The 22,535-nt window shown below is 44.0% G+C and overlaps 1 protein-coding gene across 1 annotated transcript; it reads left to right on the top strand.

Moving 5' to 3' along the window:
• Window positions 1-6,805: 6,805 nt before the first annotated feature.
• LOC115642806 (olfactory receptor 14A16-like) lies at window positions 6,806-7,729 on the top strand. The gene has a single exon (XM_030546507.1). It carries the CDS (start codon window positions 6,806-6,808, stop codon window positions 7,727-7,729), a length of 924 nt encoding a protein of 307 aa, XP_030402367.1.
• The last annotated feature ends 14,806 nt before the right edge of the window (window positions 7,730-22,535 follow it).

Raw genomic sequence — 22,535 nt, forward strand, 5'->3', positions numbered from 1 at the left:
TTCCCCCCGACTTCTTCCTCCCACCAATTCCCTAGCGAGCTGCAGACTCAATTCCCTGGAGTCCCCACTAAAGAAAAACTCCAACAGGTCTTAAAAACAAAGCTTTATATAAAAAAGAAAGAAAAAGACATTAAACATAGTCTCTGTATCCAGGTGACAATGTACAGGGTCAATTGCTTAAAAGAAAAATGAATAAACAGCCTTATCCAAAAAGAATACACTCCAGCAACTACACACATGTAAATACAAAAAAACCAATATAAACCTATTGTCTTACTATCCTTGTACTTACAACTTGGAAACAGAAGATTAGAAAACCCAGAGGTAGAAAAATCACTCTCAGAGCCGAGAGGGTCAGACACAAGACAAAGAACAAAGAACTCACACCCAAAACTTCCCTCCACCCAGATTTGAAAAAGTCTTGTTTCCTGATTGGTCCTCTGGTCAGGTGTTTCAGGTAAAAGAACATTAACCCTTAGCTATCTGTTTATGACAGTGGGGTTAGGTTTGGTTTGGCTGGTTATCAGGGTGTTTTCTTCCCAAGGCGAGATCAGAGCTGGGCTTTAGCCCTGGAGACCAGATTCAGCTATTTCACCCCACGGCAGGTACGTCCTGGGCTGTGATCATATCTGAATCCCACACATCCCAGGATCAGCTCTAGAGTTGAGAGAGTCTTTCAATCGTCCATCCTATTTAGTCCTTTACCTCTCAACCAAGCCTGCCCGAGGAGGAGAGCAGAGAGTGGTCATCTGTGGAGTGGGTCCCTATCTGTCGGGAACCGCAGAGACCCAGCCTCTGAGGGAATATGGTGATGGGGCAGGGAAACAGCTACTGGATAACACAGTGGCAGAAGCAGTATTGAGAGATATAGAGACAGACAATGACTGAGAATCCTGGCAGTGGACTGTCAAATGCTTATCAGGCTGGGAAACATTCCACAAAGACCAACACTGTAAGTTTTCTATTTCAGTCAATATATTTGATGTTTAATATACTGGAGGAAATGTAATAATAGAACTATGAATTACATTGAAACTCTAAGACTTTTACAGTCATTTAATAAAACATCTAGAGCTCATTTTTTCTTAGCATAAAAATCATTTTTTATAGAATTTATGGAAACCAAAATATTTTTTGGTTTTGTGCATCAAGAACCAAACAACTGCTGTTTAAAAGTGCTGAAATCTGGAAAAAATCACAATTTTTTTTAAAAGCTTTGATATTGCCAATACATATGTTGTTTTTATGGATAACAAAGACTTTGCAGGAAAATATTTTCATTTGAAAATTCAGTTTTCCTTTGGAATAATTTAAATGGATTGGAAACTTAGATTGAAAACAAACAGATTGGAAACAGATTGAAAATTTAGTCCAGATTGTAAATCTATAATTAAACCAGGATGCTAACATTAATATTTTCCAATAACACCAAAATTACAAACTCATTCACTCTATTGCAATCGTAAAGTAAAGAGCAAAGCTGATACCCACAGAGTATGCGTTACACATGCAGACACTTTTAGACTTAGGCACAGACAGCTGGAGCCCCCAGCCAAAGCCTATCTCTACCCAAGGACATTGAGGAGGGCAGCAGGACTAGACCCCCGCTCTCCTGCTCTACCACCATATCCTCTGTCCCACACTGATGCCTGCTAAACAGACAGTACACCGACATAGTAAGTCACAGCCAATGCCCCAGAGATTTTAAACCCAAAGTAGACAGAGCAGAGAAAGGGATGGAGGGAAAACAGAGGCATAGGCAGGAGAAGTGACCAACCCAATGTCACACAGCAGGTCAGTGGCAGAACCAGGAATAGAAATCAAATCTCCTGATGGCCACCCACACAGCACAGACAGAAGGTCACAGTGGCAAATGACACAAGAGAGAATTAGCTGAGTAATGCTGTTAGCCCCTCATCACAGAGAGATGGAAATGCAGCTGGGATCTGCTGCCACAAATCAGTTTTGGAAGCAGGCAGCAGGCTGTTTGTGTGGTGTTTCAGTTTAATCTTTACAACTGAGCTGTCATATGGGATGCTTTGTGAGTCCATATCATATTTCCTTGGAAAGTGGAAATCTTGCACCATTAGCAATTTAGTATCTTACCTCTACATTCAAGTTTGCAGCCTGCTGTCTGACTAAGAGGGGGATCATCATGGCTAGAATTCGTGAGTTTGAGTGTGCTTTGTCCATCCTTCATACTTTATTTTATCAGGCCACATCCTGAGCCAGATCTTCAGATAAGCTGAAAATCAGGTAGAGAAGATCTCTGCAACACTGAATTCCTCCCCCGTTCTGTCCCAGTAGGAATTAACCACTCTGTAACCATTAAAAGTTCCATCCTTGCAATTAATCCCCTGCATCAAAGACAAAGAAAGTGCAGATGGGGTTTGGAACTTTGGTCTCCTCAGATCAGATTCGCAGGCAAAGAATATGGATTTGAAACTGTTTATGGGCCCGATCCCCAACGGGTGTAGATCTGCAGTAGCACCAGGAGAGTTAATGAAGCCAGATTCCCCAGCTGCTGAAAACGGACATATTTCCATGGATGTCTTAGAGCCAGATCCCCAGCTAATGTAAATCTAAGAATCTCCACTGAAATCAAAAGGCCACCTCTCCACTTTGCTTAAAGAGCCCCAATTATTCAAAATTGTATCAGTTTACATGGGTTGAGGACGTTGCACTGAGCTTTTAGTGTTTGCCTCTGCCTGCGTCTTTGTGACCAACATCAAACAGACCGAGCAGCCTGAGCTGTGGGTTCCATTGATGGCTGCATCCCAAGAGCTCGTGATACAACATAGGGGGGAAATATTTCTGCTCTCTCAGAGCTAATTATATGGCATTAATGAAGGACCAGGCTATTCCAGGCTGGCTGGGGAGCTGACGCCACTGGGCTCTGAGCTGTTGTGAGCATGTCTGAGTTACAAATATATATTCTATTCTTCAATCTCCTTCAGACTCGTGTGGGGCATCAGTTCTGCCTTTTCTATAGCCAAGGGTCCTTCCAGGCATGCTGCAATCATGTGAGATCCAGGACAGGTGCTGTGCCCCCTATGTGGAGTTAGGGTCAACTAGGGCAGAATGTCTGGGTGGTTTGCTCCTGAAATTAGATCAAAGCTGGGCTCACAGTCCTGAATTCTGGGTTCAGTTATTTAGCCGCAGAACAAGCACATACTGAGCTGTGATCATGTTTGACATGAAACTCCGACAGACTTCCAGTGGGAGTTCAGCATCCAGCAACCACATACTAAGTTGTTTCCATGTTTGAAGAGTGCAGAAGCTGTGATTTGTTGTACAGCTTGGAGAGGCTTCACCCCACAACCAAGTCTGTCTGAGGAGGAGAGGAGGGAGCTCCCATCTGTGGAGTGGGTCCCTGTCTTCTGGGAACTGCAGAAAGACCCAGCATCACAGGAAATATGGTGAAAAGGCAGAGAAACAGCAGCTGGATAAATCAGTAATGGGGCATTATTGACAGGTACACAAACAGGGAATGATTGAAGAATCCTCGTGGTGGAGCCTCAAATGCATCACAAATTAAAGTATATTCCACAGAGACAACACAGTTAGTTTGCTATGTGCAATTAAATATCATTATATTTATGTAAGCAGAGTCAGGATGAGCTCTACCCTGACATCTGGTGGTGAATTATGGGGAGTGTGGAAATAATTTCAGGGAGTGTGGAAAGGAATTTCAGGTATTTGCATTGACACACCCACCCCACTTAGCATAGTCCACGGCAGCCTGGGATGGTTATTTTGACAGCTCTGGGATCCCCAATTTCTTTGTTATTGGGGCAGGAGGAATAAAGTGTTGTCACCCTGATTATGTGAATGAGGAACTATGAGACTACTTTATGACAGAGATGACTCAACCTCAATTAAGTAGGTCTTGCTAGACAAGGGACATGGGTTCCAAAACCCAGTGAGTTGAGAGAAGTTGGTGACTGGTGTGTGTACCTGATGGTATGGGCCCCTTTTGAGGGCCTGGAACACCAATTACACGTCTTCCTCTCTCCACTCTTAAAGAGTAGAGCTAATTTTAATTCCATTAGGAGTCCATCTAGAGGCGGCTGAGCTGAATTCATGTTGGGCCAATGATGCACCAGCACTGAGGCTCCCCTACTACAAGCTGAAATCACTAAAAGAGCTGAGCTGAGATCACTGAGTACTGTGTTAACTAGTGGAGGAGCCTGAAGACCTATCGCTAAGAGGCTGGCAGAGTGGAGCAGTTTGCAGCATGTTGGAGCAACCCATGGAACAGTGAGCGGAGTGGAGTGGTTTGTGGGGATGGCTGGTGTGGCTCAAGGGTCGGCTGGAGGAGTGGCACAGCTGGTGTAGTGGAGCTCGTCATGGTGAAGGCTGCAGCAGAACTCCACAGAGAAGTGGAGCAGTTGGCCCTGGCCCATGTAAGGTTCCCCTTAACACCCTGTCTGCCCTGCACCCCATTTCCACCCAGGCCTGAGGGGTAAAACTTTGCAGATAAACTTTTGAACTCTGGAGTGGTACTGACCAGAGACTTTCAGGTTGTTGGACTTTGGGGTGATTGGACTTAAGACCCTAAGAGGGAAAGGGCATTGCCAAACGTACTTGGAGGTGGTTTTTTGCTTACGGTTTGTGTTATAATCCTGTCTGTGGTGATTCTCCAATGTGATGCCGCATTGTTTCCCGCCTTTATTAAAAGGAATTTGCTACACTCAGACTCCATGTTTGCGAGAGAGGAATTATTGCCTCCTAGAGGCGCCCAGGGGGGTGGTATGTAAGTGTCCCAGGTCACTGGGTGGGGGGTCGAGCAAGTTATACATTGTGTTATTGAAACGGAACCCCTGGATACTGAACCCGGCCGCTGTTGCTGCTAACTCAGAGAGGCAGAAGGGTTACATTTAAATATTTTTAGAGCTCTTCAGTCTTTTGTTTTTTCCCCCAGGAGACAACAGTTGACTTTTCATAGAAATTGTAAAAACTAAAGCTTTTTTTTCTTTTTGTTCATTGAGAACCGGACAATTTCAGGTAAACTGCTTAAAACTGAAACATTGTCACTGAATTAAAAAAAAAAGAAATGTTTTGACTTTTCCAGTACATAGGTTGTTTTTCAAGAATAGCAGAGACTTCCTTGGAACATGTCTCGGTTTAAAATCCAGTTTTCTTTTGAAATAATTTAAACTGAAAGTGTCTGCATACCCCAGATTGGACTTGTAGATTTCAACGAGGGTAGGAACACTGATATAGTCCAATAATTGTACAGTTTTAACCCAGTCACTCTATTGCAACTGGGTTTATTTCTGTTTAAAAGGGACACTTGTAGAATGGCAAAACTGAGTAAGCAGTAAAGTTGGCAGCCAAGAGCATGAGTATTAAACATATTAGCGCCTTGGATAGAGAACAGTGAATTGAAGTCCCCAGCCAAAGCCTGTCTCTCTTATCCCTGCCCAAGGACATAGAAGATGTCAATAGGATTAGAACTGAGATATTCTGCTCTAGCGCCGTATGTGCTGTCCCACAGTGCTGCCTGCTAAACAGAAATGTTGTAAATGGGGGCAGTGAACATACATATAATAAGACACAGCTCATCCGCCAAAGAATTCACAGTACAAGAAGACAAGGCAGAGAAGTGCAAGGAGGGGAAACAGAGGCACAGGGAGGGGAAGAGACTGGCCCAAAGTTACAGAGCAGGTCAGTGGCAGAGCAAGAATAAAGCCCAAGTGTCCTTATGGCCACTGACCCTCACACCCTTAGAGTAACAGAGGAAAATGACACAGCAGAGAAGTAACAGAGCGTTGCTGCTAGCCCATCGGTACACAGAGATGGAAATGCAGTCAGTATTCGGAGACATAAATCAATACGTTTGCATGCACCTGGCTATCTACGTGGTCTTGCAGTAAAATTTTTACAGGCAGGCCGGTGCAACCATTTAGGCAACCTAGGTGAATTTGGGGGGCAGCATTTTCTTTGGCAGCGACCGCGGCAGCCGGAGGGAGCTGGGGCTGGGGAGCGCGAAGAGGGCCGCCTGCAGCAAGTAAGGGGTGGGGGTGGCACACAGGGGAACTCCTCACCCCAGCTCACCCCTGACTTGCTTCCTCCTCGACCATGCTGTGGCTGGTTCACTTCTCCCACCTCCCAGCTTAGGCGCCCCAAGCCTGGGAGGCGGGAAAAGTGAAGCTGCGACTGTGTGCCAGGGGTGGAGGTGGAACAGGAGTGAGTTAGGGTGGGGAGGGCACCTCAGGGCAGAGGGTGGGGATCTGCCACAGGGAGGGAGCCTCAGGGAGGAGAGGTGGAGATGCCCCAGGGGGGGTGCCTCATGGCGGGGGTTCGGGGATGGGGGATGGCGCAAGGTAGAAGTTTTGCCTTGGGCGTGAAACATCCTTGCACCAGACCTGGTTACAGGCGAACTGTCATACACAATGCCAAGTCCATCTCCTATTTCCACGAAAAGAGAATATCAGGCAGTGTTGCCCAAGTCCAGAGACTGCTGTTTGTAGCAATAGGGGATCCATCTTGGTTAGAAATGTTCAACTGAGATTGTACTTTGCTCCATCCTTCACACAGCATTTTGTTAAGCAATTTCATAGGGCCAGGTCTTCAGATGATGCAAACTGATAAAGCTCCATTGACATTAAGGGAGCTGTACCTATTTACATTCATATGATAACTCACCAATCTTAGTTAATTGCAGTAACGAGTGCTGTGCATTGTTGACACTCACATTATATTGTTGCAGGAAATCAGGGCCACTCCCTCTGTCACTGTAATTCCCACACTGTCTTTGCCCTTCCCTCCACAGCCATCACACAATGAACTGAGAAAGAAAATGTCCAACCAAACCACCCTTCTCCTGGGATTCTCTGACGTTCGGGAGCTGCAGATTTTGCACTTTGTGGTGTTCCTGGTGATTTACCTGGCATCCCTGATGGGGAATCTTCTCATCATCACAGCAATAGCCCTCGACCACCATCTTCAAACCCCCATGTATTTCTTCCTGGTGAATCTGTCCATCTCATACCTCAGCTCCATCTCCGTCACCATCCCCAAATCCATGGCCAATTCCCTCGTGAACACCAGGGTGATTTCTTATCCTGGATGTGTCACTCAAGTCTTTCTGTTTTTCCTCTTCACTGCAACTGATCTTGCCTTACTCACTATCATGGCATATGACCGATATATCGGCATCTGCCAACCACTGCACTATGAGAGAGTGATGAACAGGAGAGCTTGCAGCCAAATGGCAGCCAGTGCCTGGATTACTGGTATTGTCTACTCTGCCCTTCACACTGGGAACACCTTCAGATTACCCTTCTGCCAGTCCAATGTCATCAACCAGTTCTTCTGTGAAATCCCCCAACTACTCAAGCTCCCCTGTTCTGACTCGTACCTCAGTGAAGTTGGGGGTATTGCCTTAGGTGTGTTTATAGGTTTAAACTTCTTTGTTTTTATTATTGTGTCTTATGTTCAGATCTTCAGAACTGTGCTGACAATCCCTTCTGAGCAGGGCCGGCATAAAGCCTTCTCCACCTGCCTGCCTCACCTCACTGTGGTCTCTTTGTTGCTTATCACTGGCATCTTTGCCTACCTGAAACCCACCTCTAGCTCAGCATCAGGTCTGGAAGTTGTGGTGGGTGTTCTCTATTCCCTGGTGCCTCCAGTGATGTATCCGATCATTTACAGCATGAGGAACAAGGAGATCAAAGCTGCATTGAAGAAACTGATTGTGTGGAAGTTATTCACCAAGACTTAAAATGTCCATCCCTGTAACTTGACTGTGATTTCGTTGTGATTTTCTTTGTAGATATAATGAACTGATGACAAATTTGTCTCTTTGAGAGCTTAAGGTGCAATCTGTTGAAATCATGAAATCTGGGCTAGTTTCAATGACGTCATATGAGTTAGAATAAGATTACACCAGTATACATAAGATCAGAATCTACTTACGTATGCACCTATCTATCTGTCATAGGGATTTATCGGTCTACTGTCACCACACAGAATATCAACAGCTATATCTAAGTCACTAAGAGACTTCATGAAGTCTGTGGCTCTTCTTCTTTTTTGGGATTAAAATTGTGCCTGAGGTATGAGAACTTTAGCTTGTGTGTTTGCTTGTTTCTTTGTCATTTTGTTTGATTTTGTTGATTAATGTGTTGACTTGTTTCTTTGTTCCAGGTGGCTTTTTTTGGAGAGGAAGGAGCTTGGGAGGGTGGAGTATGTATGACTAAATGGTGGTATCCATTTATTATCTCATCTATTCAAGATGTCAATGTCATCATCATGTTGATGAGGTTTTCTGAGAGATTTGATGTTTGCTTCCCCCATTGATGAAGAATTGAAAAAAAGTTTCTGCAGGTGTTTGTTCAAGTGATGATTTTAATGCTGATGGGATTTTACTGTGTCATATATGACGTGTTAGGGCACCTATAGCCTTATATAACTGTATGCATTGCTTCTATTTATTTAAATTTATTAAAATAAATAAATACTGTATTGTTCTTCCTATGATACAAAGGTATTTGGAAGAGAAAGATTATAAAATGGTTCCGAAACTAAGTCTGAATAATAAGGCCAAATTTTGATTCCACCGAACTACTGCAGTGATCCATCTGGAAGTGCTCATATTTTGTCTTATGCTATGCTTTCTTCCTATTGTGGTAAATAAATTACACTTTGCATGGTGAAGATGTCTAGTCACTCAACATACTACTGGTCACAACTCCTGTGGGAAGAACTGCAGGTACCAAACACAGTTGGAGAAATCACGGTTGGGACCCAGTTTGAGAGATGGAGAATGACATGATTCCACCCTAAGACAGGGATAAGCACAAAGCTTAGACCAAAGGGTTTGAAGTAAGAGACCAGCATGGGGAGAAGAGGTTGAGCTAAACTTTTAATCATAACAATTGGCGGGGTATTTCCTGCAAGGATAAGGAGGTGTTAGTACCGTTATATAAGGCATTGGTGAGACCCCATCTGGAATACTGTGTGCAGTTCTGGTGTCCCATGTTCAAGAAGGATGAATTCAAACTGGAACAGGTTCAGAGACGGGCTACTAGGATGATCCGAGGAATTGGAAAAACTGCCTTATGAAAGGAGACTCAAAGAGCTTGGCTTGTTTAGCCTGGCCAAAAGAAGGCTGCGGGGGGATATGCTTGCTCTATATAAATATATCAGGGGGGTTAACGTTAGGGAGGGAGAGGAATTATTTAAGTTTAGTACTAATGTAGGCACGAGGACGAATGGGTATAAACTGGATATTAGGAAGTTTAGACTTGAAATTAGACAAAGGTTTCTAACCATTAGGGGAGTGAAGTTCTGGAACAGCCTTCCGAGGGAAGTAGTGGGGGCAAAAGACTTTTCTGGCTTTAAGACAAAGCTTGATAAGTATATAGAGGGGATGTTATGATAGGATCGTTAATTTGGGCAATTGATCTTGGATTACCACCAGATAGGTCTGCTCAATGGTCTGCGGGGAGATGTTGGATGGGATGGGAACTGAGTTACTGCAGAGAATTCCTTCTTGGGTGCTGGCTGGTGAGTCTTGCCCACATGCTCAGGGTTTAGCTGATCGCCATATTTGGAGTCGGGAAGGAGTTTTTCTCCAGGGCGGATTGGCAGGGGCCCTGGAGGTTTTTCGCCTTCCCCTGCAGCGTGGGGCATGGGTCGCTTGCTTGTGGATTCTTTGCAGCTTGAGGTCTTCAAACCAATTTTGAGGATTTCAATAACTCGGTCCTGGGTTAGGGGCTGTTATAAAATTGGATGGGTGGGGTTCTGTGGCCTGCCTTGTGCAGGAGGTCAGACTAGATGATCATATTGGTCCCTTCTGACCTATGAGTCTATGAGTCTATGAGTATGGAGCCATTCCTCTCTCATCCACACAAGTATCCAAATGTGTCTAGCTCTCCAAAGCTAGTTACTGTTATTATTATTAATTTATATTTATTAAACCATGTTTGTGCATCGTTGTGTGTACTACATATACAATAGATAAAATAAGATCCTTTAGATAGATAGATAGATAGATAGATAGATAGATAGATAGATGATAGTGAAAAATCAATGCCAGTTTTTCATGCCTCTGTTTATGTCTATGACTGTTGATGTCCAACTCATGATTTTCCTGTGATTATTTATCATTTGTTGTTATTGCTCTTAATGTTTCTTACTCCATTACTCTTTTACAAGAACTTCATTACATTCAGTACCTGTCAGCTTTGAGTCTTTTAAATTCATACATTATAACATGTTCTCTGTCTTATTGGATAAAATGAGTTTTCTTAAAAACAAAGCTACTCAGTTGGTCTAAATCATAGTTGTGATCGGTTGGATCACAGAAACCCCTTGGGAGCTGCCACCCGATGTGCCAAGACTACTTCTACCCCTGCCTTCCTTTCCAGCTCGGGGCCCCAGACACTCCAATCTGCTACAACAAAGACCCAGGGTCTGAATTACTTGCCCTAAAGCTGCAAGTTTACTTGAAAGCAGCTAACAGAAGTGTTCCTGTCTTTAGCACTCAGACTCCCATCTCCCAAATGGGTCTAAAACCACATAAATCCATTATACTCTGTATAAAGCTTATACGGGATAAACATCTAAATTGTTCTCCCTCTATAACCATGATAGAGAGATATGCACAGTTGTTTGCTCCCCCAGGTATTAAAACATATTCTGAATTTATTAAATAAGGAAAGTAGGATTGAAGTGGTTCCAAGTAGTAACAGACAGAACAAAGTAAGTTACCAAACAAAATAAAATAAAATGCTCAAATCTATGTCTAATCAAACTGAATACAGATAAGATCCTCACCAGTTCCAGAATGCTCCCTTTTACAGACTACTCTTTTAGGCTGGTTCCAGCAATCAGTTACACCTCTTGCAGTCACTGCCCTTTGTTCCAGTTTCTTCCCAGTATCCTTGGTGGGGGGAGTGTATGGGGGAGGCTCTGTCTTAAGCCAACTGAAGACAATATAGACAGGGGTCTCCCAGGGGTTGAAATAGACTTTATCTTGTAGGTGGAGACCCCCTCCTCACCCCTGTGCAAAGTCCAGCTGCAAGATGGAGTTTAGGAGTCACCCGGGCAAGTCACATGTCCATGCATGACTCACAGTTTTTACAGGTAGCATCTATTATTTACATGCTACCTTGAAGGTCCTCAAGTAGACTTCTTAAGTGGATTGGATCATTCCAAGATCCATTGTCCTTTAAGTGAGTCTTGATTAGGTACTTAATTTCAACATTCCTTTCTCCAGGAACTGACCAAATGCTCTACTAAGGTTATTTAGAAATCAAGCCAGTACATAGCCAATATTCATAACATTCATAACTTGAAAACAAAAATGATACATGCATAAAAATAGGATTAATACAGTCAGTAGATGAAAACCTTTCAGATATGTTACATGGCATATGTAGCATAAAACACATTCTAAGCATATTTCCATAAAGCTTTATGGGAGGTACCATCACAATAGTAACTTCTTGTGGAAACACTCAATGATTATGAATTTCAAACTCATACTCCTTTGAAGTTTCCTTTGGTGAAATGCTGTGCTATATATTTCAATAGTGATGCTCATTGAACACCAGGTCATTATTATTTGCAGAGACACTTGTGAAAATAGGTGGTTGTTCATTGACACTGGAGTTGCCTTCTCATGCTACAGCCCAAATCTCTTGACCTTCAGGATGTGCCCTGAGGCATACTCATTCTTGCAAATTTTCCTTGAAGTGGTGGATTGAAGAGGTAGCATGACTGGATTGATTAGTTGAGGTGCAAGAGTGTTATGGTGAATAGATGAGGAATAACCTTATTGGGGTGAGTGAAAAGTGTTGAAGTTGATTGCTGGATTAGGGACACAAATTGTATAGATTGTGAATGGATCAGGTGACTTCTAGTCTTCCCATGATCCATTAATTATTGGCTATTGCCAAAAATCACTACATATGCCAGTGGCAAATCAATAAGCCAAGGCCCATGGGAGTTAAATGCTAAAAACTTTTGAGGACCTGGACTGAATCGAGTTCTTCTAAATTTCTTTCTAGTGCACTACCTTAGACTCCTTAGAAATTCCAGCCTAAATATGTCATTTTCATGTGCCAATATGGTGTAATTTGGGGGTGAAGAATAAAAGTAACATTTGCAAATGTGACTCCAAATAATTATTTCAAATATTGTCTTAATAATAACAAAGACGTCATATACAAACATTGATGGAGACCTAAAATGAATTGAAGTTGTCACACAACTCACTCTTTTATTGTATGCGCCAGCAATGTTTGGTTGGCAACAATTGTCCATTTTGATGGCTATCACAGTCTCCATGGAGAGAACATGAAGTTACTGGGATTGAGAGATTGAACTACCCCATCCCACTTCTGAGAGGGTCTCTTTGTTTCTGCTGAGGTTGCTCACAGAGGGTCAACTGGACCCATTTTGGATGGATGGGCTGTTGGTGGGTTCTATCATGATATGTCCGAGGAGTTGAGACACAAATCTTCCCTTTTCACAGATATCAGAAGAGAGAAGGACACAGAGCCACTGCCTCTGGATTTGAACAGATGACTTGGAGATGAAAGTATGGCTTTCATCTCTTATCTCCTGAACTATCCCATGTCATAGTACTCTGCACAGTCTGTATCATTCACATGAAAAGATTCTTTTTTTGTGTTTAAGATCAGCAAGGATTTTACTGTTAAGCCAAGCTGGTTGCCTGCCATATTTACTATTCTTCCGACACATCTGGATGGTTTGTTCCTGCAACCTCAATAAGAAATCTTTAGAATACAGCCGCCTCTCCTTGACTCCATTCCCCCTCATGTTATTCTCCCAGGGCATCCTGCCCATCAGTTCCCTGCCGGAGTCAAAGTCTGTTCTTCTGAAGTTCAGGGTCCATGCCCTGCTGCTCTCCTTTCTTCCTTGTGTCAAGATCCTGCACTTGACCATCTCATGGTAACTTCCTTCCAGGGTCCTATGCACTCTTGCTTTCCCTACCAATTCTTCCCTGTTTGTGAGTAGCAGCTCAAGAACGGAAGGAGCCATTGGTAACCAGATGAAGTTTCCAAAGCCCTCAAAGTTGGAAACATTTTGGATCTCTCTCTAATTGTCCAAGCTTATATGTGCAAAGCCTCTTTAGGGATTTCAGACACTCGGGGATAGATTCAAAAAAGGACTTGGGTGCCACATTTACAAAGGTTTTTAGATGACAAAAAGGATTTTCAAAAGCACTGAGGTACCTAAAACTCATGGTTTTCATAGGTCGTGTGCATCTAGCAGATTTTGAAAATCCCACAAGGCACCCAAATACATTTAGAAAGTTGGCCATTTTGTGTTGCAACTCTGAACATCTCAGCACTTAACCTTTGGGCACTTAGAAAATCACTGGGATTTGCAAACCCTGAGTTAGGTGCCCAAGCTCCCTGTACAACGAACAGGGAGAGACAGACACTGAAGAATACGATCCAGCAAAGCCAGTATGCATTGTAGGGAGGCATCTAACTTAACTATGGGAGATGCTGACCAGAAAGGTGTGTGCTAAGCCACACCCTCTAACAGGTACCTAAGTGCAAGTCTACACTTAAAACTCTGCATCAGCATAGCTGCCCAGATGCAGCTGCACCCCTGTAGTGTTTAAGTGAAGACGCTTCTACAACGACAGGAGAGCTTCTTCCATTGGCATAGTTAATCCACTTTCCCAAGCGGCAGCAGCTATGTTGACAGAAAAAGCGGTTCCCATCAACATAGCACTGTCCACAAGTGGGGTTAGGTGGGTATAGCTGTATCGTTCAGGGGTGTGGATTTTTCACCATCCCTCTGCTCTGGACCTCAAAAAAGTTTCTGAGTTCTTCCAACCCCCCGCAGCAGCTTACACACACATCCTTCCCCAACCCAAGCTCCACCTAGATTGTGGTGACTTTGGGCATCTAGTTTAACCCTTTCAGGGACAATGTAGTAGCAAAACAGAGAATGCAGGATGACCTAAAGGATTTCTTAAATACAGTAACTTTACTTTTAAAACTCTTGTGTTTCAGACATTATTTGAAAACAACAGTGTCTTGAGATGTCCCCTCCGTTGTTCTGGTCTCACCTCTTCTGGAAGTCTGAGATCCATCAGTGTTTCTGTCTGGGCAGAGTCCTGCTTACTCTGAACATGTACTTCTTACTTCTGGCCTCAGTCAGCCTCTCCTTGCACAGAATAGAATCCCACTGTTCAATAGGACCCCGTCTCTGTGCCATGGGTTCAAACTGTGAAGTTCTCTTGTTCTATGGCTTGGCCTACCTAATTATACTTTTACACTTGACTTGCAGAGGTTTATTCTCCTTATGGTTTTCCACAGTAGGATTTAACTTCCAGTGTTTAAAGGGTGACTTTTTGCCTCTATCTACTGTACTTAAATTACTTTACTCTTCAGCCATGGTGTATTTTTTTTGGTCCTCTTAATAACTTATCAACATTTATCAATAAAAATCTGATCCTTCTAAGCCTACCTATCACAAATCACATACATCAATGTTTATAGCAATATTGAGTTTAGCCCAGAATCTTTGGCCACAGCTTCTTTGGCATTGAGTTTGTGATGTCAATGGAACTTCTCTGCTTTAGAGCTAGTATAGCTAACACTGGAAATTTTACCCTTACATCTCTGTCACACTGACTTTCTCTTGGGTGACATTAGAAAAAATAGGTCTTTTGGTTTCTGAGCCATTGGCCAAATCCTGATCTCTTTGACGTGAAAGGCTAAACCCCAGCGACTTCACTTGGATCCAGAAATGGCTTCATTATTGCAAGACAGATATTCTTTAGGAAACAACAGAAAACGTTCCTCATCACAATAGCCTCTTCCAACCTAGCAAGAATGACACAACTTATAGGTATTTTAAAAACTTTTAATAATAATAATAATAATAATAATAATAATAATAATAATAATAATAAAAGACTCTAGGTCGTTAAGCATACAATCAATATTATAGTAATATCCCAGCAGTCCGAAATAAATTCAGAGAGAACTCAGTGTGACAGATCCAGACCAGTGGGGTACAGGAGTCTGGTAGAAGGCAAATATCCTGGTTACTGGATGAGTAGTTTTCTGTTGCCTGAGTGACAAGAGCAGGGGCTGCACTGGAGTAATCAGGAACTTGCTAAAACCAATTAAGGCAGACAGGCTGATTAGAATACTTGCAGCGAATCAAGGCAGGCAAATCAGGGCACCTGGGTTTAAAAAGGAGCTCACTACAGTCAGGGAGGGGGGAGCCAGAGGAGAGGAAGTGTGTCTGAGGAGCTGGGAACAAGAGGCGCAAGGAGCTGAGAGTGAGAGGGTGTGCTGCTGGAGGCATAAGGAGTACAAGCATTATCAGACACCAAGGAAAATGGTCCTATGGTGAGGACAAAAAAGGGGTTTGGAGGAGGCCATGGGGAAGTAGCTCAGGAAGTTGTAGCTGTCATGCAGCGTTACAGGAGGCACTAAACACAGCTGCAATCCACTGGGCCCTAGGCTGGAACCTGGAGTAGAGGGCGGGTCTGGGTTCCCCCCAAACCTCCCAACTCCTGATCAGACACAGAAGGAGTTGACCCAGACTGTGGGGAAGATCACTGAGGTGAGCAAATCTGCCAATAAGCGCAGGATCCACCAAGGTAGAGGAGGAACTTTGTCACATCAGCTACTCAGAAACCTCTTTTCCACCCCTTGGCCATGGTGGAAAGCAAATGTATGGCTCACTTGTAAAACTCTGTCAAAGTGATCATAGAATATCAGGGGTGGAAGGGACCACAGGAGGTCAGCTACTCCAACCCCCTGCTCAAAGCAGGCCCAATCGCCAACTAAATCATCCCAGCCAGGGCTTTGTCAAGCCTGACCATACAAACTTCTAAGGAAGGAGATTCCACCACCTCCTTAGGTAACCCATTCCAGTGCTTCACCACCCTCCTAGGGAAAAAGTTTTTCCTAATATCCAACCTAAACTTCTCCCATTGCAACTTGAGACCATTACTCCTTGTGCTGTCATCTGCTACCACTGAGAACAGTCTAGATCCAGCCTTGGAACACCCTTTTAGGTATTTGAAAGCAGCTATCAAATCCCCCCTCATTCTTCTCTTCTGCAGGCTAAACAATCCCAGTTCCTTCAGCCTGTCCTCATAAGTCATGTTCCCCAGCCCTCTAATCATGTCTGTTACCCTCTGCTGGACTCTTTCCAATTTTTCCACATCCTTCATGTAGTTTATTCTCCAGATGAGGCCTCACCAATGTTCAAGAGAGAGGATTGATATACCGTTAGCTTTTAGACTGAAGAGTTCAGAAAAAAAATCTGGCCGTTCAGATCTGGCATTAGCAGATGATATGTTAGCTAGAAAGCTGGCAGAGGAGCCTAACAGCAGTTTCATTAAAACTCTTGAAATTTCAAACTTTATGTTTTGCAATTTTTAATCATACATTTAAAAATATTGAAGAAAACATTCTCAGACACTGGGATCCAGGCTGGGAATATAACAATTTGCTTTGCATAGCCACAGGAATGGCTTCAAATGGACAGAAAAGAGTGATTCCCAGTCACTTTAGCTGAGATTTTCAAAGGCAGCTCTAGGAAGTGAACCCCCCACCCACATTCATTTTACTGAGAATTTGGCATCCCCGTCCCCTAGAGACCCAGGAAAACTTCAGCCTTTGTATTTGTAATGATGTATTTAAAGTATTTCTAGCAGTTCCATAGCTGAAATACATGAGTATCTCAAGATATTTCAAGTAGTTATCTTAATACAGTCCAGGGAGGTAAGGAAGTAGCATTATCCCCATTGGGATGGGAAACTGAGGCACAGAGAGCCTAAGGACTAGGCATCTAATGGTGGTCAGACCCCTAAAATGTAGAGAGGTGCCCAGTGAGACTTTCAGAAGTGCTCAGCTGCCTTAAGAAGCCCAAACACCTTTAAATATGTGCTATAAGTGACTTGTGTAAAGTCGGACAGGGCATGTGTGACAGAACAGGGAATGAAACCTGCATCTCTGCAGTGGCAGGCTGCTATCCTAAGGACTCAATCATCCTTCCTCGTCTGCTGAGAGGATAGGACTGATGCTGATTGATCCACTACATGCTGGGCCCTTAGCAACATTCCTGATGTCTCAGCCAGTGCTCTGGGTCAAGCTAATTTCCATGCAGTGGCGTGGAGTGTCTAATGGAAACGTCCCTTCTTGCAGTATCCAGTGGGTCAGGCACAACTTCTACCGGCTAGTGGCAGGTGCAGTTTGGAGAGACAGTGTCCAACAGGGAAGTGGGGCATAGTGACTCAGTACCAAACCAGTCAAACACAGGATGTAAATGGAGAAGCAAGGAACTGAATGCTGGTTTGCCAAGTCCCAGCCTAGTGCTCTAACCATTGGGCCAACCTTCCCCACTAAGTAGAAGACTTTAACTGAAGCAATGAAATATCTGCTGCTTTGGGGCAGGGATGGTTCCCGCAGGGGGATGGGAATGGGAGTTTGCTTCCCAGGTCTGTGCAATGGCTGCAGACCATAAACTCACCAAGACCAGTGAAGTCAGGGGACAGAAACTGATAATAAGAATTGTCCATGTAAAGTCAGCCTGCATAGAGAGTCACATCCTTTCCCTCTTTATATTCTGCAGCAGGAGAAATGGAGCCCAGTTGCCTCTACCTGGCTGTGTTTGTTTGCCAGCATTTGTTTGACATGGGACAATTGTGCAAATACAGCAAGACTTTAATTGGCAACTGGATCCTCAGTTACTGAGATGTTCTGTGCATTTTTTGAATTAGAGCCAGATTTTTAAAAATATTTAGACACCCAAAGATGCACGAAGGAACCTAGTGGAAATTTCATAAGTGCCTAACTCCCATAGGTTTCAGTGTTTGGGTGCAGAGGTGCTTTTGAAACCCCTCTAAGTGCAGGTCTTTATCATTTGGAACCTAAATACCTTTACAAATCTGGCTCCTATTGACTAAGATTTATGCTCCCTGGTAGGGTTCAATGTTCAGCTGCTTGTACCGGGAATTGGGTGCCTGACTCCTCTAAACTGCTTTGGAAATCTTAGCCTGGAAGCCCAAAATACCTCAGCCTAAGGGTACATTGTTCCAAGGTATCTTCATGATTTAAGAACCCAGGTCCCACCTTCTAACATTATCCACCCGAGCTCAGGCCCAGGAGAATCAGGTGGGCTTGAGACACCGCACTGCAATATCCACACTGATAATGTCAATGTGCTAGCTTGCTCCAAGCTGCAGTGTAGATATACCCTTAGGAGCCTAATTCTCATTGAAAATTCATGGTCTACATGGCTTTTTCTCAGCACTGCTGGGTTTAGTCCTGGATCTTTAAAGGAATGGATGTCTGACACCTTTAGGCTGCTTTGAAAAACTGGACATTCGATGCCAAACCTTAGCCTGATTTCACAGAGTCGGGTCTGGGATAAGTCCATGGCTCTCAGACCCTTCCATCAGACCCAAAGTGGGATTTTCAAAAATTTAAAAGGGCCAGATTTTCAAAAGAATTTATGCACCTAAAGATGCAGATAGGGTCTTAGTGGGATTTTCAAAAGTGCCTAAACTTCATATATGCCTAACTTCCATTGCTTTCAACAAGAATTAAGTTCCTAACCTGCTCAAGTTTTTCTTAAAATTCCACTAGACACCTATCTGCCTTTTTCGATACCTAAGTATTTTTAAAACTTGGCCATTAGGCACTTTTGAAAATGCAAATAAATACCTTTGTGAATTCCACTCTAGGTCCGTAAAACAGAATGATTTCATTGTATATTAGACACCTAGGCTCTTTTGAAAATCCTTCTAGGCACCTAAAGACCTTTAGCATTCTGGCTCTTCTGTAAGTCCCAGCATTAATTACTCAGGAAAGGGAGAAGAAAATTATTGACAGATGAAAGTTGTGGTTATCTTAAGTTCCTATACACAAATGCAAGAAGCATGGGTAACAAGCAGTGAGAACTGGAAGTCCTGGCACAGTCAAGGAATTATGATATGATTGGAATAAATGAGACTTGGTGGGATAACTGACATGACCAGAGCACTTTAATAGATGGATATAAACTGTTCAGGAAGGACAGGCAGGGCACAAAAGGTGGGCTAGTTGCATTGTTTGTAAAAGATAAGTATGACTGCTCAGAGCTCTGGTATGAAACTGTAGAAAAATTTAAGAGTCTCTGGATTAAGTTTAGAAGTGTGAGCAACAAGGATGATGTCGTGGTGGGAGTCTGCTATAAGCCACTAGAACAGGGGGATGAGGTGGACGAGGCTTTTTTCAGACAACTTGCAGAAGTTACTAGATTGCAGGCCCTGGTCCTCATGGGAGACTTTAATCACCCTGATATCTGTGGGGAGAGCAATACAGCAGTGTACAGAAAATCCAGGAAGTTTTTGGAAAATGTTGAGGGCAATTTCCTTGTGCAAGTTGTGGTGGAACCAACTAGGGGTAGAGTTCTTCTTGACCTGCTGCTTACAAACAGAGAAGAGTTAGTAGGGGAAGCAATAGTAGATGGGAACCCGGGAGGAAGTGACATTGAGATGGTCAACTTCAGGATACTGACACAAGAAAGAAAGGAGATAGGGGTGGCTCCAAGCCCCAGCACGCCAAGAGCGTGCTTCGTGCTTCATGCCTCTGGAGGCACACTGTCCATCGCCAGGAGGGCAGCAGACGGCTCCAGTGGACCTCTCTCAGGCATCGCTGCGGAGGGTCTGCTGGTCCTGAGACTCTGGTGGACCTCCCTCAGGCGTGCCTGCAGAAGGACCGTTGGTCCAGTGGCTCCGATGGACCTCCCGCAGGTGCCCCTGCTGAGGGTCCGCTAGTCCCACAGCTGAGGTGGAGCATCTGCAGGCATGCCTGTGGGAGTTCCACCGGAGCCGCGGGACCAGCAGACCCTCTGCAGGGACATCTGTGGGAGGTCCACCGCTGCCGTGGGACCGGCAACTGGCAGAGCACCACCCGTGGCGTGCCGCAGTGCTTGGGGCAGCGAAATGGCTAGAGCCGTCCCTGAAAGGAGAGCAGCAGAATACAGACCATGGAATTCAGAAAAGCAGACTTTGACTCCCTCAGGGAGCTGATGGGCAGGATCCCCTGGGAAAATAACATGAGTGAAAAAGGAGTCCAGGAGAGCTGGCTGTATTTTAAAGAATCCTTACTGAGGTTGCCGGAAAAAAACATCCCCATGTGTCGGAAGAATAGTAAATATGGCAGGCAATCAACTTGGCTTAACAATGAAATCGTTGCTGATCTTAAACGCAAAAAAGAAGCTTACAAGAAGTGGAAGATTGGACAAATGACCAGGGAGGAATATCAAACTATTGCTCAGGCATGCAGGAGTGAAATCAGGAAGACCAAAGCACACTTGGAGTTGCAGCTAGCAAGAGATATTAAGAGTAACAACAAGGGTTTCTTCAGGTATGTTAGCAACAAGAAGAAAGTCAAGGAAAGTGTGGGCCCCTTACTGAATAAGGGAGGCAACCTAGTGAGAGACGATGTGGAAAAAGCTAATGTACTCAATGATTTTTTTTGCTTTTGTCTTCACGAACAAGGTCAGCTCCCAGACTGCTGCACTAGGCAGCACAGTATAGGGAGAAAATGACCAGCCCACTGAGGAGAAAGAAAATGTTCGAGGCTATTTAGAAAAACTGTACGAACACAAGTCCATGTGGCTGGATGCGCTACATCTGAGTGTGCTAAAGGAGTTGGTGGATCTGATTGCAGAGCCATTGGCCTTTATCTTTAAAAACTCATGGCGAATGGGGGAGGTCCTGGATGACTGGAAAAAGGCTAATGTACTGCCCATCTTTAAAAAAGGGAAGAAGGAGAATCCGGGGAACTACAGTCCAGCCAGCCTCACATCAGTCCTTGGAAAAATCATGGAGCAGGTCCTGAAGGAAACAATTCTAAAGCACTTAAAGGAGAAGAAAGTAATCAGGAACAGTAAGCATGGATTCACCAAGGGCAAGTCCTGCCTGACTAACCTAATTGACTTCTATGAAGAGATAACTGGGTCTCTGGATGAGGTGAAAGCAGTAGATGTGTTATTCCTTGACTTTAGCAAAGCTTTTGATACGGTCTTCCACAGTATTCTTGCCAGCAAGTTAAAGAAGTATGGGCTGGATGATTGGACTATAAGGTGGATAGAAAGCTGGCTAGATCGTCGGTCTCAATGGGTTGTGATCAACGGTTCCATGTCTTGTTGGCAGCAGGTTTCAAGAGGAGTGCCCCATGGGCTGGTCCTGGGGCCGGTTTTGCTCAATATCTTCATTAATAATCTAGAGGATGGCATGGACTGCACCCTCAGCAAGTTTGCAGATGACACTAACCTTGGTGGAGAGGTAGATACCCTGGAGGGTAGGGATAGTATACAGAGGGACTTAGACAAATTAGAGGGCTGGGACAAAAGAAAACTGATGAGGTTCAAAAGGACAAGTGCAGAGTTCTGCACTTACGACAGAAGAATCCTCTTCACTGTTACAGATTAGGGACCGAATGGCTAGGAAGCAGTTCTGCAGAAAAGGACCTTGGGGTTACAGTAGACGAGAAGCTGGATATGAGTCAACAGTGTACCCTTGTTGCCAAGAAGGCTAACAGCATTTTGGGTTGTATAAGTAGTGGCTTTGGCAGCAGATCGAGGGATGTGATCATTCCCCTCTGTTCAACACTGGTGAGGCCTCATCTGGAGTACTGTGTCCAGTTTCAGGCCCCACACTACAAGAAGGATGCGGAACAATTGAAAGAGTCCAGTGGAGAGTAACAAAAATGATTAGAGGGCCGGGGCACATAACTTCTGAGGAGAGGCTGAGGGAACTGGGATTGTTTAGTCTGTAGAAGAGAAGAATGAGGGGGGATTTGATCGCTGCTTTTCAGCTACCTAAAGGGGGTTCCAAAGAGGATGGATCTACACTGTTCTCTGTGGTACCTGATGACAGAACAAGGAGTATGGTCTCAAGTTGCAGTGGGGGAGGTTTAGGTTGGATATTGGTAAAAACTTTTTCAATCAGAGAGTGGTGAAACACTGAAATGAGTTACCCAGAGAGGTGGTGGAATCTCCTTCCTTAGAGGTTTTTTAAGATCAGGATTGACAAAACCCTGGCTGGGATGATTTAGTTGGGAATTGTTCCAGATTTGAGCAGGGATTTGGAGTAGATGACCTTCTGAGCTCCCTTCCAACCCTGATATTCTATGATTCTATGGAGGATAACAGGACACAGAACTTCAGGGAAATTCAGTGTTAAGTTTGAACTTAAAAAGAAACCCAATATTTGAAAGAATGGAAATACTCAGTTCAAAGCAGCCACACAAATTAACTCTCCCCCTCTGGCTTCATTGTGAAATAATGAAATATGCATTCTGGGAGAGACTTGGGCCTGATATGCACCTAAAATGGAAGTGACCCTAACTTCATCATTCAGAGCTGTGAAAATGTCATGCCCTGTGCGACACAGTTAGATCGACCTAACCCCCACAGTAGCCACAGTGTGGTTGATGGAAGAATTCTTCCATCAATGTCGGTACAGAGTCTCAAGAGGGTAGATTTACTACAGTGATGGAAAATCCCGTTCTGTGACTGTA

Source organism: Gopherus evgoodei, unplaced genomic scaffold (assembly GCF_007399415.2).
Source record: "Gopherus evgoodei ecotype Sinaloan lineage unplaced genomic scaffold, rGopEvg1_v1.p scaffold_45_arrow_ctg1, whole genome shotgun sequence".
In the NCBI taxonomy this organism is placed as follows: Eukaryota; Metazoa; Chordata; order Testudines; family Testudinidae; genus Gopherus; species Gopherus evgoodei.

Bases quoted from the DNA above. Each gene is read 5' to 3' on its own strand.
- LOC115642806 (XM_030546507.1), top strand. From the start codon at position 6,806: ATGTCCAACCAAACCACCCTTCTCCTGGGATTCTCTGACGTTCGGGAG.